This window comes from Anomaloglossus baeobatrachus, chromosome 4, assembly GCF_048569485.1.
Source record: "Anomaloglossus baeobatrachus isolate aAnoBae1 chromosome 4, aAnoBae1.hap1, whole genome shotgun sequence".
In the NCBI taxonomy this organism is placed as follows: Eukaryota; Metazoa; Chordata; class Amphibia; order Anura; family Aromobatidae; genus Anomaloglossus; species Anomaloglossus baeobatrachus.
Window position 1 is genome coordinate 536,330,172 of NC_134356.1, and position 17,298 is coordinate 536,347,469.

Here is a 17,298-nt window from a genome sequence, read left to right on the forward strand (position 1 = left end):
CCTCTGTAGTTTGCTGGGTCATATCGGTCTCCATCCTTGTAGATGGGCGTTATGAGACCTTGATTCCAGCTTTGAGGGAAGTAGCCGGCACTCAGGACGTGGGTGAATAGTTTAGCCAGTGCTGCTCTGAATATCTGGGGAACTGTATTTGATCATCTCTGGCAGGATGCCGTCACTGCCCGCGGCCTTCTTAGATTTTAGCAGTTTGATTCTGTCTTTTATTTCCAGCACACTGATTGGTATGTCCAGAGAGGATTTTGAAAGTCCTTGATTGTCTCCTCCATGTCCCTCAGTTTTAGTCATTATATGCTCTTGTTCTGGGGTTAGGTCGTCTTCTGGGATATTCTTGTAGAGGCCCTTGAAGTAGCTGTGCCAGATGTGTAGTGTAGTCTCTCTCTTTCTCTCTCTCTTTCTCTCTCTCTTTCTCTCTCTTTCTCTCTCTCTTTCTCTTTCTCTCTCTCTCTTTCTCTCTCTTTCTCTCTCTCTCTTTTTCTCTCTCTCTTCTTTCTCTTCTCTCTTCTCTCTCTTCTCTTCTTCTTTCTCTCTCTCTTTTTCTCTTCTTTCTCTCTCTCTTTCTTCTCTCTCTTTTTCTCTCTCTTTCTCTCTTCTTTCTCTCTCTCCTTTCTCTCTCTCTTTCTCCTCTCTCTTTCTCTTCTCTCTCTTTCTCTTCTCTCTCTCTTTCAGAATAAACCGTTTCCTGTTTTAGATTAATTAGGAGCCAAAAATTATTTATATTTGCCAAATGCCAGACTCTAACTTATTTGCATCTTATCAAATGAGAGAATGTTTTAAAACACTTTTATTACCGTATTTTTCGTTTTGAGACACACCCCAAATTTAGAGATTTAAAAAGTAAAACAAAAAAATGGGGTCAGTCTTATACTCCGGTGTTGTCTTACCGGAGTGGGGGCAACAGCGGTGGTGGAGTGGGATCACATGAGAGGCAGAGGCTGTGCTGGCAGCGGCGGGTCTGTGGCAGGTCACTGGTAGCAGCAGAAGCTGTGTGGTGGAGCAGGCCGATGCGGCTAGTGTCCCAGTCTGTCCGCGGTCTAGACTTCAAAGAGATGGCGCCCAGAATGGCGCGTGCGCAGATGGAGCTCTCATCCAAGAGCTCAATCTGCACACAAACGGACACCTGGCGCCATCATTTGAAGCCGGGACTGCAGACAGACTAGGACACCCACCGCACAACCTCCACAGTTTGGACAGCCACCCCTGCCAGCCGCACAGTGGGAGCCAGCAGGCCGCACGCAACCCGGCCTCCCATACACAGAGCCGCAGACACAGCCCCCCCACCAATTCACCTCCCGGTAAGCCATATTCGGATTTTAAGATGCCCCCCTCATTTTCCTCCCAAATTTTTGGAGGAAAAGGGTCTTATAATCCAAAAAATGGTACTTGCTGCCAAATCAAAAGTTTCTATACACTTGAGTACTATGCCTTTAAACAATATGACAGCACATATGATGTTTTCATGTCTTTGGAAGCTTCTGATAGGGTTATTGGCAACATCTGAGTTGGAGACACACCTGTGAATGTATTTTAATGCACACCCGAAACACAATGCTTCTTTGTGTAGCATCATGGGAAAGTCAAAAAGCAATCAGCCAATATCTCAGGAAGAGAATTGTGGACTTGTACAAATCTGGTTCATCCTTGGGTGCAATTTCCAGATACCTGAAGGTGCCTCTTTCATCTCTACTTATAATTATACACAAGTACAAACAAAATGGGAATGTCCAGCCATCATACCGCTTAGGAAGGAAACAGGTTCTGCATACATGAACGTGCTTTGGTCAGACATGTGCATATCAACCCAAGAACAAAAGCAAAAGACCTTGTGAAGATGATGGCGTAAGCTGGTAAGATTGTGTCATTCTCCACAGTGAAATGAGTACTTGAAAGGCTACTCCTGCTAGAAAAAGGTCATTACACCAAAAGAAACAAAAAAAGCCAGATTAATGTTTGCAAATGCACACGGGTACAAAAAACCTTAATCTTTGGAGACATGTCCTGTGGTCTGATGGCACTAAAATTGAACTCTTTGGTCATTAATAACCATCGTTACGTTTGGAGGAAAAAGGGAGAAGTTTTCGAAGCCTAAGAACACCATCCCAACAGTGAAACACGGGAGTGGCAGCATCATTGTGGGGGTTGTTTTGCTGCAGGATGGACTTGTGCACTTCACAAAATAGCTGGCATCATGAGGAAAGGTTATGTGGCAATACTCAAGCAACATCTCAAGACATCATCCAGGAACTTAAAGCTTGAGTGGAAACGGGTCAATGACCCGAATCATACTGCCAAACTGGTTTTCAAAGTGGCTTAAGGATAACAGTCAATGTTTTGGAGTGGCCATCATAAAGCTCTGATCTCAATCCTATTGAAAATTTATGAGCAAAGCTGAAAAGGCAGGTGCGAGCAAGGCAACCTACAAATATAGCTCAGTTAGTTACACTCAGTTCTCTCAGGAGGAATGGGCCCAAATTCCTACCAACTATTTTTAAGAATCTTGTGGAAGGATATCCAAAACGTTTCACCCAAGTCATAAGTTTAAGGGCAATGGTACCAAATACTAATGACATATATGTAAACTTTTGACTTTTCAGAAAGTAATAAAAATACCTTAAAACACATTTTCTCACTAACTATTTCTGTGCGTTTGGCAAATATTTTGTTTTCTAATTGACCTAAAACGGAAAAGGTTTTATTCTGATTTCATGTCAGATAGTGAGAAAAACATGCAGATGTGTCATATAGAGAGCGGAGGGAAACTTTTGGTTTCAACTATATGTGTGGGAGTCTGAGTCGTGAGGTGAGATTTTGGAGGTTTGGCTTACCGACTCCACAGCCCTAGTTATGACCACTGGCAACTAACGAAGGTCCTGCAATGCCCCTGAATATGAGGCAAGTGACATAGTGAATCAGAAGAACTATCCTACTTTTTTAATTGGTGGTATTTGCTTATATTATACCTACTACTCATTGGATCGGATCTTTGAGATGGGATACCCATTTAATGATGCTGTAGATTTTCTAGTTCATTGCAGTGGCAGAGCCGAAGCGTGGTGGGGGTGGTGGGTTTTCCCCCATGTACAAGATCTGGCCTTGAATAGGATCTAATAGACAACAAAACCCACTATTATGGTTGGGTTTAGCTGAACATCTTGTGTGTATGGGGTCATCCCAACAGTTCATCATAGAAATCACCATCCCCAATCCTTTGTTTCCTCGGCACAAGCCAGTGCCAGAGGATATAGCAGTCGCTTAGTCCTCACTTTCCATTGACTTCATCTCACTGCTGTTGCCTTTCTAAGGCCATATTGTGAAGGAGGAGCGATATTGAGTGGTGCTGGAGTCTACTCACTCTACTCATGGGAGCAAGACTGAGGTGTAGATGGCACAAGACTAGTGTGTATAATGTAATTATTTGTGGCAATTGTAGATTAATCGCTCTATTTTCCATTTGTTATAGAAGCAGATGAACAGAACGATCAGACGTCACTCAGCAGGAAGCTAGAAAACAATTTAGTGCTATTGGTTAAAGAAAAAATTGGCAATGAAGAAATCTGGATGTTCCCTCAGGTGGAGTGGCTGGCTGGGGAAACCATGAGGCAGACGGCAGAGCGGGCCCTCTCTAACTTATCAGGTATTTACTTGATTTAGTCGTGTCCCTATAGAACGGCATTCATGTACAGGATGTATATGGCTGGCCTGCAGAAAAGAATCACTTTCATGGCAATTGCACCAGAGTGATTCGTTCTTTTTTACAGACGAGACATGGGATTGTGAGACTGAGCTACCACAGAATATGACCATCGCTGCTGAGTGCCAAAGGTGGACTTTCTGAGGGGAATTGAAGGAAATGTTTTGTCAGTGGTGGGGGGAAAGAGGGAAGTTTTGCAGGACTGGGAAACTGTATGGATTAGGGACGGGGCACCCTCCTTAACCCCTTCACGACCCTTGACGGATCTATCCGTCATGGAGTGTGTGACGTTAAACCCCGCCCCCTGCCGCGGGCAGGTTGCGGCGATCCGCGCACAGATCTGCTGTTCTCAACAGCTGACCTGTTTGCCTGCATGTTACGAGTGGAATCGCTTCCACTCGCAACATTTAACCCCTTACATCTCGCTACCAAAGTCTGGCAGCGAGATGTATATGCGCGCGGCCATGATTTTCACTTACCGCCGCCCCCACCGGAAGTCACGTGTGTGATCACGTGACTTTCAGTGGTTGCCATGGTAGCACAGGGTCATGTGATGACGCCTTTAGCTATAACGAGTCACTTTGTTTCACTCGGCCTGGAGCCGAATGAATCAGGAAGTGGTCATATCTGCTGTTTACAGCTGTATAGCTGTGATCAGCAGATGGGGAAGAGCGATCGGATTGCTGATCGCTATAGCCCCCTAGAGGGACTAGTAAAATAAAAAAAAACTTTTATAAAAAAACAAACAAAAACAAAACCCCTAAAAGTTCATATGACCCCCCCTTTCACCCCATTGAAAATTAAAGGGTTAAAAAAATATACACATTTGGTATCGCTGCGTTCAGAAATGCCCGATCTATCAAAATATAAAATCAATTAATCTGATTGGAATTTTTTTGCCACTACGCAGTTTACCAAACGCCAAAATTAAGTTTTTTTGGTCGCCGCAAGTTTTACGCAAAATGCAATAACAGGCGATCAAAACGTAGCATCTGTGCAGAAATGGTACCATTAAAAATGTCAGCTCGAGACGCAAAAAATAAGTAGTCACTGAGCTATAGATCCCAAAAAATGAAAACGCTACGGGTTTTGGAAAATGGCGCAAAACGTACGCCACTTTTATTGGACAAGCTTGTGAATTTTTTTTAACCCCTTAGATACGAGTAAACCTATACATTTTTGGTGTCTACAAACTCGCACCGACCTTAGGCATCACAGTCACACATCAGTTTTATATAGTGAACACTGTGAATAAAACACCCCAAAAACTATTGTGCGATCACTTTTCTTGCAGTTTTTCCACACTTAGATTTTTTTTGCTGTTTTCCAGTACACTATATGGTAAAACTTATGGTTTCATTTAAAAGCACAACTTGTCCCGCAAAAAACAAGCCCTCATATGGCAAAATTGACAGAAAAACAAAAAAGTTACGGCTCTCGGAAGAAGGGGAGCAAAAAACAAAAACGGAAAGTGCCCGGGGGCTGAAGGGGTTAAAGGGAATTTGCCATGTGATGCATGCTGCCCGTGGTTTGGAATTATACCTGGCTGCGGTCATGTCAGACTCTATTTTCTGAAACACTGCTCCAGAACATAGGCCTGTCCAATCCCCTGAGCAGCACTGGGGAATACAGTATATTATGTACAGTGTATAGGATGGTATGTGACTGGTATATGGTATACACTACTGAACTTTACATACCAGTCACATATTATCAAATATACTATGTTTGCTGTTCTACAGACATAATACAATAATACGTGCTGGTTTATATCATACTACCTGTTTCTGCAGTAGACCACACATAGTGTTATGGACAAAAGTGATGGCACCCTTGAAATTGTTCTAGTAAAGGAAGTATTTCTCCCAGAAAATTATTGAAATTACATGTTTTATTATACCGCTGTTCATTTCCTTTTGTGTGTATTTGAGCAATAGGAAAAAAGGCGAATTGGACATAATTTCACACACAATTCTAAAAATGCACCTTCAACTTAACCCCTTCACGACCCTGGACGGATCTATCCGTCCAGGATCGTGTCCCGTTAAGCCCCGCCCCCTGCCGCGGGCAGGCGGCGTGGATCGGCACACATATCAGCTGTTTTCAACAGCTGACATGTGTGCCTGCTAGCCGCGGGTGGAATCGCTTCCACCCGCGGCCATTAACCCCTTAAATCTTGCTGCCAAAGTCTGGCAGCAAGATTTAAATGCGCGCGGCCATGTTTGTTACTCACCGCCGCCCCCCACCGGAAGTCACGTGTGTTATCACGTGACTATCGGTGGTTGCCATCGTAGCACAGGGTCATGTGATGACTCCTGCTGCTACGATGTTTCACTTTCATTTTCCCTCGGCCGAGAGCAGAGGGAAAACCAAAGTGACTATTTCTGCTGTTTACAGCAGTCTAGCTGTGATCAGCAGATAGCGATCAGCAATCGGATTGCTGATCGCTATAGCCCCCTAGGGGGACTAGTAAAATAAAAAAAAAAGTAAAAAAAAAAAGTTTTAAAAAATAAAAAAAAAAACAAAAAACCTAAAAGTTCAAATCACCCCCCTTTCCCCCCATTGAAAATTAAAGGGTTAAAAAATAAATAAATATACACATATTTGGTATCGCCGCGTTCAGAAATGCCCGATCTATCAAAATATAAAATCAATTAATCTGATTGGTAAACGGCGTAGTCGCAAAAAAATTCCAAACGCCAAAATTACGTTTTTTGGTCGCCGCAAGTTTTACGCAAAATGCAATAACAGGCGATCAAAACGTAGCATCTGCGCAAAAATGGTACCATTATAAACGTCAGCTCGAGACGCAAAAAATAAGCCATCACTGAGCCATAGATCCTTAAAAATAAGAACGCTACGTGTTTCGGAAAATGGCGCAAAACGTGCGCCACTTTTATTGGACAAACTTGTGAATTTTTTTTAACCCCTTAGATACAAGTAAACCTATACATGTTTGGTGTCTACAAACTCGCACCGACCTGAGGCATCACATAGATACCTCAGTTTTACCATATAGTGAACACAGTGAATAAAATATCCCAAAAACTATTGTACGATCACACTTTTTTGCAATTTTTCCGCACTTGGAATTTTTTTGCCGTTTTCCAGTACACTATATGGTAAAACTTATGGTTTCATTTAAAAGTACAACTCGTCCCGCAAAAAACAAGCCCTCATATGGCAAGATTGATGGAAAAATAAAAATATTACGCCTCTCAGAAGAAGGGGAGCAAAAAACAAAAACGCAAAAACGGAAAGTGCCCGGGGGCTGAAGGGGTTAATATTTGGTTGCACCCCCTTTGGAATAAATAACGGCAGTGAATCACTTCCTATAACCATCAACAATCTTCTTGCACCTATCAACTGGAATTTTGGACTCTTCTTTTGTAAACGGCTGCGGGTCTCTCATATTTGAAGGCGCCTTCTCCCAACAGCAATTTCATGATCTCTCTTCTATGGGATTTAGATGCAGACTCATTGCTGCCACTTCAGGACTCTCCACAGCAGTTTTGCAGTTCTGGCATCCTGGGTTCAAATCCCTCCATGGACAATATCTGCAAGGAGTTTGTATGTTCTCCTGTGTTTGCGTGGGTTTTCTCTGGGTACTCCGGTTTCCTCCCACACTCCAAAAACATACAGCTAGGGTAGGGACTCTAGATTGTGAGCACCAATGGGGACAGTGTTGTCCATGTATGTAAAGCGCTGGGGCATTAATAGCGCTATATACACGCAGACTTGTATTAAAAAAAATTCCAGAGTTCAGGTGCTTTACTGTACGTATGAACACCGCAATTATCGCTGTGCTCGGGTACTCTTGGTCCCTCAGCCCAGTGCGAGCTGCATGCAGTGTTTGTAATGGCTTTCGCTGGGGAACAACAGCATGATCGGATGTAGTGTGCACCACAAAAAAGGGAAAAACTCGGCCTATCCACCCCTGGAAATGTTTTTTTTAAGTTTAGCTGTGTGTGGGCAGAGACCAGATCTGGCATTTGGTCACTTCAATTGCGGTTCAGGTCAAGTCTGGGTCCAAAACTGATCTTAATTTAACCCCTTCATGACAGCAGATTTTGCGCTTTCCGTTTTATTTTATTTTTTTTCTTCTTCCAAGAGCCGTAACTTTTTTTTTTATTTTTCAGTCAATCTGGTCATGTGAGGCTTGTTTTTTGCGGAACGAGCTCGATTTTTAAATGAAATTATGAGTTTTACCATATAGAGTATTGGAAAACGGGAAAAAAATTCCAAATGCGGAAACATTGCAAAAAAAAAGATTGTATTATTGTTTTTGATATATTTTATTTACTGTGTTCACTATATGGTAAAGCTGATGTGTGGGTGTTATGCCTGAGGTCGGTGCGAGTTCGTAGACACCAAACATGTATAGGTTTACTTTTTATCTAAAATCAGAAGTTTGTCCAAAAAAAGTGGCGTACGTTTTGCGCCATTTTCCGCGACCCGTAGCATTCTTATTTTTTGGGATCCTGACTGCTTTTTTTTTGCATCTCGAGCTGATGTTTTTAATGGTACCACTTTTGCGCCGATGCTACGTTTTGATCGCCTGTTATTGCATTTTGAGCACAATTTCCGGAGACCAAAAAACATTTTGGAGTTTGGAATTTTTTTGACGCTACGCCATTTACCGATCAGATTAATTGATTTTATATTTTAATCAGACAAAACAACTTGTCAAAGAGTTGGATATTGACTAAAAGGGCTACTTTATATGGTGGTTATGGTGGTTTCCTAAAAAGAGCCACTCCTTGGCTGGTTCCTTCCCGGAGGGATATCTGGCTAGTTTCTGTGTCGAGACTCCTAACAGAGGCTCCACAGACTTTTTTGATTTGTATATTTTAATCAGGCATTTCTAAAACACGGGAATTCCAAATGTGTTTTTATTTTTTTTTAACCCTTTAATTTTCAAGTGAAACAGAAGTTTGCCAGCTTACCGGTGTCCGTAAATGCTTGTGGAGTGCTTGCAGAAGATTATTGTGGAGGAGTCCGCAAGGAAACAGTGTGGGAGCCAGCCACTCAATCCAGAACAAAAGAAAAAAAAAATTAGCAAAATCCAGCGGAAGAAGAATCCTCATCTTCAAGTAAAAAAATATAAACTTATTTCACAATTGCATTAAAATCCAGCATTCCACAATGTGGAATCTTGGACCATGATGAAGGCGTGAGTGAACGCTGAAGCGTGTAGTCCAGTGTGACTATCGCCCCCATCATTTTGCCCCACATTGTGGAATGCTGGATTTTAATGCAATTGTGAAATAAAAGTTTTATATTTTTTTTTTTTTTTTTTTTTACTTGAAGATGAGCATTCTTCTTTCGCCTGATTTTGCAATTTTTTTTTCTTTTTAATTTTCAATGGGGCAAAACGGGGTGATTTGAACTTTTTAGGTTTTAATTTTTCAAAACTTTTTTTTTTAAACTTTTTTTTTATTTTATTTTACTAGTTCCCCTAGGGGGTTATAAGGATCAGCTGTCTGATCGCTCATTCTCTATACATACCCAAGTGAGTTGATCAGTTTGCACCAATATTGGCGAAGGAGACCTGAGATCAGATTTTGGTGGAGACATGCTTGAATCTAACTGAGAACCCAGAAAGCGTATTTACAAAATACAAACAAATTTAATAAAAATTAAAACTTAAATTTTTCTTTTTTTAGGCGCAAAATAGTAACAATACAGTGACATGATGACAAGAATCTGCATAACTAATCATATGCTAAATAGTTGCGAGCCAAATTTATGTATGAGATAGCCAAGATGATTGCCTATAAAATGAAGGCAGTCTCATGTTAGAAACTGTAGTGGATGGTAAGATATAGAGCCTGAAAGTCACAAATTCAACATTATTTTTCTGTGTGTGATTATTTATCTATTATATAAAGCTGTATGTATGTATGTGTATGTCCGCTAAAGGAATCTGCACCGTCGCATTTACAATCACAAAATTTTGCACAGATACCCCATGTGACTTAGGGAACGTCAGACTATTCTAATGGGAAAATTTAACCCCGCGCTTTAGTTATTTACCAAAAAACCTGCCTCCATTAAACTCAATGTAGTTGTGAGTTATAGGTTATTCATAGCAGCTGTGATTGGTTGCTATAGGAACAAAGGAAATTGTTAGTATAAGAAGCTTATGTGTGAGGTAAAAAGATGTTGGTGGGGAGACAAAGAGAAACCGAAAGAGACAGATGGACATAGGCACTGACAGAGAGTAAGAGTCAGAGACAGGCAGATGACACTGGGACATAGTTACTATCCGGGTACTACAGCTATGATATATTTACATGTAAAAGGGGTGTACATAATAGGGACAAGTACAATAATAAACAATACAAGACACAGACAGGTATAGGAGGATAGAGGTCCCTGCCCGCGAGGGCTCACAGTCTACAAGGGATAGGTGAGGATACAGTAGGTTAGGGTAGAGTTGATTGTGCGGCGCTGTATTAGACTGAGGGTTACGGCAGGTTGTAGGCTTGTCGGAAGAGGTGGGTCTTCAGGTTCCTTTTGAAGCTTGTCAAGGTAGGCGAGAGTCTGATATATTGTGGCAGAGCATTCCAGAGTATAGGGGAGGCACGGGAGAAATCTTGGATGCGATGGTGGGAAGAGGAGATGAGACGGGAGTAGAAAAGGAGGTCTTGTGAGGTTCGAAGGTTACGTGCAGGTAAGTACCGGGAGACTAGGTCAGAGATGTAAGGAGGAGACAGGTTATGGATGGCCTTGTATGTCATGGTTAGGGTTTTGAACTGGAGTTGTTGGGCAATGGGAAGCCAGTGAAGGGATTGGCAGAGAGGAGAGGTCGGGGAGGCGCGGGGGGACAGGTGGATGAGCCGGGCAGCATACTTTAGAATAGATTGTAGGGGTGTGAGACTGTTAGAAGGGAGGCCACAGAGCAGGAGGTTGCAATATTCCAGGTGGGAGATAATGAGGGCATGTACTAGGGTTTTTGCATATATATATTTTGATATATTATATTATGACACTTCCCTGTACATATACCCAATGTTTACTTACTTTTTAAGAACCTACAATAATGGAATGTGGAGCATTGTGAATGAAGGTGTTCCCACCGACACACTTATTATTACTCTAATTCTCTGTGTGGCCATAAGCCATAAGGAAATGTTGGTGGATTGTGCTGCGCTTGCAATGTGCATAGACTTAACCCAATTGTCCGCCATCTCCTAATGTTATTTTTTTTTTCTCTCCACAGAAAATAGCGTTGAGGCACATTTCTTAGGCAATGCCCCGTGTGGCTTTTACAAGTACAAGTTCCCCAAAACAATGCGAAGTGAAGATAAGATGGGAGCCAAGGTGTTCTTTTTCAAAGCTCTGCTCAAGAGCAAATCCGTACTGACAAATAAGAAAAAGGGAGACTACGTTTGGGTTAGCAAGGATGAACTCAAGGACTATTTAAAGCCAGCATATCTATCTGAAGTGAATAAGTTTGTAATAGATATATAGTATAGAGTATACAATTTTGTAAATATGCCAATAAAAGCTTTGTATAACTATGTAAAATACATGTTATGTGAGCAAATTACTGGGTATCTATTTGGGTTTTTTTGTGTTTTTTTTAGGGGTTTTTTTCCATCTTCTAAAGCGTTTCTATAAAACAAGAGGGTATCCAGCCATACACATTGATGTCCTCTCCATCAATATAAGATCAGTGGAGGTCTGACAGCTGGCACCCCCACCAAATGGCTTTTACAAGCTCTGGTGGCTGCCAGATGTAAACCATTTTTAAAGAGCTTCAATGCATAGCTTCATTTAATGCGTAGCAGCCACTGCTGGGTCCTGCAGAGCCGCTCCTATTCTTTTGGATCGGCCATTAGACGTTGTACCAACTCATCTTTTGGGGTGATTGTACACAGAAACCTGCTAATAGGCAAAAAGCTGCTAATTAATGCTGGAGGCAGGTGTCATGACCCAGGCTGGCTTTTCCCTGCTGCTGGATACTCAGCTGTGGCCTGGTCATGTCATGGGTTAACTTCCCTTGCCTGGTTCTGGATCCCAGGACGCTATATATTGCCTCTCTACCTATGGCTCAGTGCCAGTGATACTTCTGCCTTGCAGCGTGTATACTGGCTCTGCTGAGTGTTCCTGATCTGTTCTGCCTAGCTGCTACTGTGTCCTGACTTTCACCCTCCCCCCATTTGTCTGCCTGTTTTGGTCCCTGACTTCCCACTCCTGTCTGTTGCTTGTGTTTCCCTCTGCATTCCTGATCTCCCGGCTTCTGACTCGGTTCTACTTTCTGACTTTTGATATTGATCCTCCCTTTGCAGTGACCTGACTTTCCTGGCTAGACCCTGACTGTTTGACTAATCTCTTGCCCCCTGGTGATTCGCCTGTTAACATTGCTGAAGGTACTCTGCTATACTTCGGCTGCCTTTCCGTTAGTGTTTTTTTCTCTCCTTCACTACTCTGCTGCCATCTAGTGGGGATTACGTTGTACTGCAACTTACTAGCCTTTGTACAGCGTGACAGCAAGGTTATACAGAGTGGGGAGCCTACATGGTATAAGATAACTAGTCCTCTAGTGTTTATCTCCTACTGATAAAACACTGTTTTTAAAGAGACTACACTAAGCAGAGCAGTAAGCGACCATCACTGCTCTCAGATTAAATACAGTGCCTTGCGAAAGTATTCGGCCCCCTTGAATTTTTCAACCTTTTCCCACATTTCTGGCTTCAAACATAAAGATAAAAATGTTAATGTTATGGTGAAGAATCAACAACAAGTGGGACACAATTGTGAAGTTGAACGAAATTTATTGCTTATTTTAAACTTTATAAAAAAATAACTGAAAATTGGGGTGTGCAATATTATTCGGGCCCTTTAAGTTAATACTTTGTAGCCACACTTTTTGCTGCGATTACAGCTGCAAGTCGCCTGGGGTATGTGTCTATCAGTTTTGCACATCGCGAGACTGAAATTCTCGCCCATTCTTCATTTGAAAACAGCTGGAGCTGAGTGAGGTTGGATGGAGAGCGTTTGTGAACAGCAGTTTTCAGCTCTTTCCACAGATTCTCAATTGGATTCAGGTCTGGACTTTGACTTTGCCATTCTAACACCTGGATACGTTTATTTGTGAATCATTCCATTGTAGATTTTGCTTTATGTTTGGGATCATTGTATTGTTGGAAGACAAATCTCCGTCCCAGTTTCAGGTCTTTTGCAGACTCCAACAGGTTTTCTTCAAGAATGGTCCTGTATTTGGCTCCATCCATCTTCCCATCAATTTTAACAATCTTCCCCGTCCCTGCTGAAGAAAAGCAGGCTCAAACCATGATGCTGAAACCACCATGTTTGACAGTGGGGATGGTGTGTTCAGGGTGATGAGCTGTGTTGCTTTTACGCCAAACATATCGTTTGGCATTGTGACAAAAAAGTTCGATTTTTGGTTTCACCTGACCAGAGCACCTTCTTCCACATGTTTGGTGTGTCTCTCAGGTGGCTTGTGGCAAACTTTAAATGACACTTTTTATGGATATCTTTGAGAAATTTCTTTCTTCTTCCCACTCTTCCATAAAGGCCAGATTTGTGCAGTATACAACTGATTGTTGTCCTATGGACAGACTCTCCCACCTCAGCTGTAGATCTCTGCAGTTCATCCAGAGTGAACATTGACCTCTTCGCTGCATCTCTGATTAGTCTTCTCCTTGTTTGAGATGACATTTTTGAGGGATGGCTGGGTCTTGGTAGATTCGCAGTGATATGATACTCCTTTTCAATATGATCGCTTGCACAGTGCTTCTTGGGATGTTTAAGGTTGTGGAAATCTTTTTGTAACCAAATCTGGCTTTAAACTTCTCCACAACAGTATCACAGACCTGCCAATTGTGTTCCTTGGTCTTCATGATGCTATCTGCGCTTTAAACAGAACACTGAGACTATCACAGAGCAGGTGCATTTATACGGAGACTTTATTACACACAGGTGGATTAGGCTAAGTTCACATTTCCGTTGTTTTGGATCAGTCACATGCGTTGCATGACGCATGTGACTAATGTGCTGTACAACTGATGAATTCTTTGTCTGACTCCGTTGTGTGAGGGGGCGGAGTTCAGGGTGGGTGGAGCCGAGCGAGGCCGTGACACTGAGGAAGTCAGGGCCGCGGGGACTGCAGGGCTGTGGACAGGTGTGTGTGTGTGTGTGTGTGTACACATGCTGAGTGTGGGAGGGGGTGGAGCAGAGCGGGGAAGTGTCGAGTTCCCTGCACAGGCGGGGTAAATATCGGGTATAAGCAAAGCACTTTGCTTGGTTACCCGATATTTATCTTGGTTACCAGCGTACACTGCTTAGCGCTAGCTCCCTGCACACGTAAGCAGTGTAAATATCGGGTAACTAACCAAAGCGCATTGCTTGGTTACCCGATGTGTATCCTGGTTACGGGTGCAGGGAGCCAGAGAGAGCATGCGCAGCGAAATCCTACGGATCGCGCTGCTCAAAAAACGTTACAGGCTGCGTTGCTCCCGCCCGGCGGTCAGTTAAACGACTGACCGCGACGCAGCCGATGCAACGCAGCATCATTTGCAATCCGTCACTAATAGAAGTCTATGGGGAAAAACTGGATTCCTGCAAAATATTTTGCAGGATACCGTAATTCCTCAAGGCGACGGATTGTGACTGATGCAAAACAACGGAAGTGTGAACCTAGCCTTATATGTATCATCATCAGTGATTTAGGACAACATCGGATCATTCAAAGATCCTCAATGAACTTCTGGAGTGAGTTTGCTGCAGTGAAAGTAAAGGGGATGAATAATATTGCACGCCCCAATTTTCAGTTTATTATTTTTTACAAAAGTTTATAATTAGTAATTAATATTGTTCAACTTCACAATTGTGTCCCACTTGTTGATTCTTCACCATAACATTACAATTTGTATCTATATGTTTGAAGCCTGAAATGTGGGAATAGGTTGAAAAATTCAAGGAGCCGAATACTTTTGCAAGGCGCTGTAAATATATTTACAAATATGCTGCTTTATAGATAAAAAAAAAAACCCCAAATATTATCCTTCCGAAACAAAACAATTAGGAAGTATAATGTGCCAGCTGATTGTACCACACATCACATTCTTTATAGTAATACACCGTTGTATTGTCATCTTTTTCTTCTCCCTGACAGAGTAATAGGATAAAACTTGTTACTTAGCAGCAGGACGGACGTATCAATAATGCATTGCATCTAATTAGCAATGTGACAGCAGAAGTTGGGCGCTCGCATATATAAGACAATGTAATCCACAAATCCAAAAGCAAATTGCATTTTCATAGTACACAGCTGTAAGATTACAGCATGGAAGACACAAGCGCATTCCTTCCCATATTGGCTTTATTTATGGAAGTTCCTAGCTATGGCAAAGTTACAGGTATTCAGGGAGTTTCCCAGCTGTTGTCTGTAATAGACTTATGACCCAAGGAGCTTTTTTTTTTTAAAAAAAAAAAACAAAACAAAAAACCAAAAACAAACACCCATGGATGCTCCACCTGCACGTCAGGTCTGCCACCTCTTCTGATCTGCTTGATATCAATCATGGAAAAAGAAGATACATGCCGACCAGGCCAAACAAGTGGTAACCTTGGGTAGTTGGCACTTTTTATTTTATAGTACACTTGAGTCATATTTATTAAAGAGAGGGGTGGAAAAAACCCTTTAAATACTTGCACCCAAAGCTTAGATGCGAACTAGTCTTTTAATTTTCTTTTCAAACTTTGAAAATAGTCTTATCAGAGAGTCTTCACCCACTTATCAGTAACTTTGTGCCTCCTTCACTGACTAATCACTCTCAGAAGTTGCTGACGTCTGTCTGCAGTGAGGGATCAAATTACAATTGCTGCCTATAAATGTGTATGGAGCGCCACACAATCAGCTCTACCATAACCAACTATATCCTCACCTATCCCTTGTAGACTGTGAGCCCTCGTGGGCAGGGACCTCTATCCTCCTGCCCCTGTCTGTGTCTTGTATTGTTTATGAATATTGTACTTGTCCCTTTTATGTATACCCGTTTCACATGTAAAGCGCCATGGAATTGATGGCGCTATAATAATAATGGAGGGGGTGGAGGCAAAAGCATACAAGCACAAGGTGAAACGGCTGAGACTTCAAGTGTAGATGGGAAAACTGCTAGAAAGGCAGTATATTCATCATGGCCAGAAAGTGGTGTTCATCATAAATACACTGCTCAAAAAAAATGAAAGGGAACACTTAACCAACCGAATATAACTCCAAGTTAATCAAACTTCTGTGAAATCAAACTGTCCACTGAGGAAGCAGCACTGATTGACAATGAATTTCACATGCTGTTGTGTAAATGGAATAGACATCAGATGGAAATTATTGGCAATTATCAAGACATACTCAATAAAGCAGTGTTTCTGCAGGTGGGGACCACAGACCACATTTCAGGACCAATGCTTTCTGGCTGATGTTTTGGTCACTTTTAGATGTTGGTTGTGCTCTCACACTCGTTGTAGCATGAGACGGACTCTACAACCCACACAAGTAACACAGGTAGTGCAGCTCATCCAGGATGGCACATCAATGCGAGCCGTGGCAAGAAGGTTAGCTGTATCTGTCAGCGTAGAGTCCAGAGGATGGAGGCGCTACCATGTGACAGGCCAGGACACCAGGAGAAGTGGAGGGGGCCATAGGAGGGCAACAACCCAGCATCAGGACTGCTACCTCAGCCTTTGTGCAAGGAGGAACAGGAGGAGCACTGTGAGAGTCTTGCAAAATGACCTCCAGCAGGCCACAAATGTGCATGTGTCTGTACAAACTGTTAGAAACCGACTCCATGAGGGTGCGACGTCCACAGATGGGGGTTGTGCTCACTGCCCAACACCGTGCAGGATGCTTGGCATTTGACACGGAACACCAGGATTGGCAAATTCGCTACTGGCACCCTGTGCTCCACACAGATGAGAGCAGGTTCACACTGAGCACATGTGACAGAGTCTGGAGACACTGGAGAGCGATCTGCTGCCTGCAACATCCTTCAGCATAACTGATTTGGCAGTGGGTCAGTAATGGTGTGGGGGTGGCATTTCTTTGGAGGGCCACACAGCCCTCCACGTGCCTGCCAGAAGTAGCCTGACTGCCATTAGGTACCGATATGAGATCCTCAGACCCCTTGTGAGACCATATGCTGGTGCAGTTGGCTTGGGGTTCTTCCTAATGCAGGACAATGTCAGACCTCATGTGGCTGTAGTGTGTCAGCAGTTCCTGCAAGATGAAGGCATTGAAGCTATGGACTGGCCTGCCCATTCCCCAGATCTGAATCCGATTGAGCACATCTGGGACATCGTGTCTCGATCCATCCAACAACGTCATGTTGCACCACAGACTGTCCAGGAGTTGGTGGATGCATTAGTCCAAGTCTGAGAGGAGATTCCTCAGGAGACCATCCGCAATCTCATCAGGAGCATGCACAGGCGTTGTAGGGAGGTCATACAGGCACGTGGAGGCCACACACAATAAGGAGCCTCATTGTGACTTGTTTCCACTTTCATTTTGTCTTGCTTTGATTTTCATTTTGACTTGTTTCCACTTTCATTTTGTGTGTGTCTTC

The 17,298-nt window shown here is 42.8% G+C and overlaps 1 protein-coding gene across 1 annotated transcript in view; it reads left to right on the top strand.

Moving 5' to 3' along the window:
• MRPL46 (mitochondrial ribosomal protein L46) overlaps window positions 1–11,251 on the top strand; it is a 30,755-nt gene extending 19,504 nt beyond the window's left edge. The window contains exons 3-4 of the mRNA XM_075342824.1: window positions 3,476–3,649; window positions 10,932–11,251. Coding sequence (XP_075198939.1) covers window positions 3,476–3,649; window positions 10,932–11,182 — 425 coding nt within the window. The 3' untranslated portion in view covers window positions 11,183–11,251. The remainder of the gene's footprint in view (window positions 1–3,475; window positions 3,650–10,931) is intronic.
• Window positions 11,252–17,298: the final 6,047 nt, after the last annotated feature.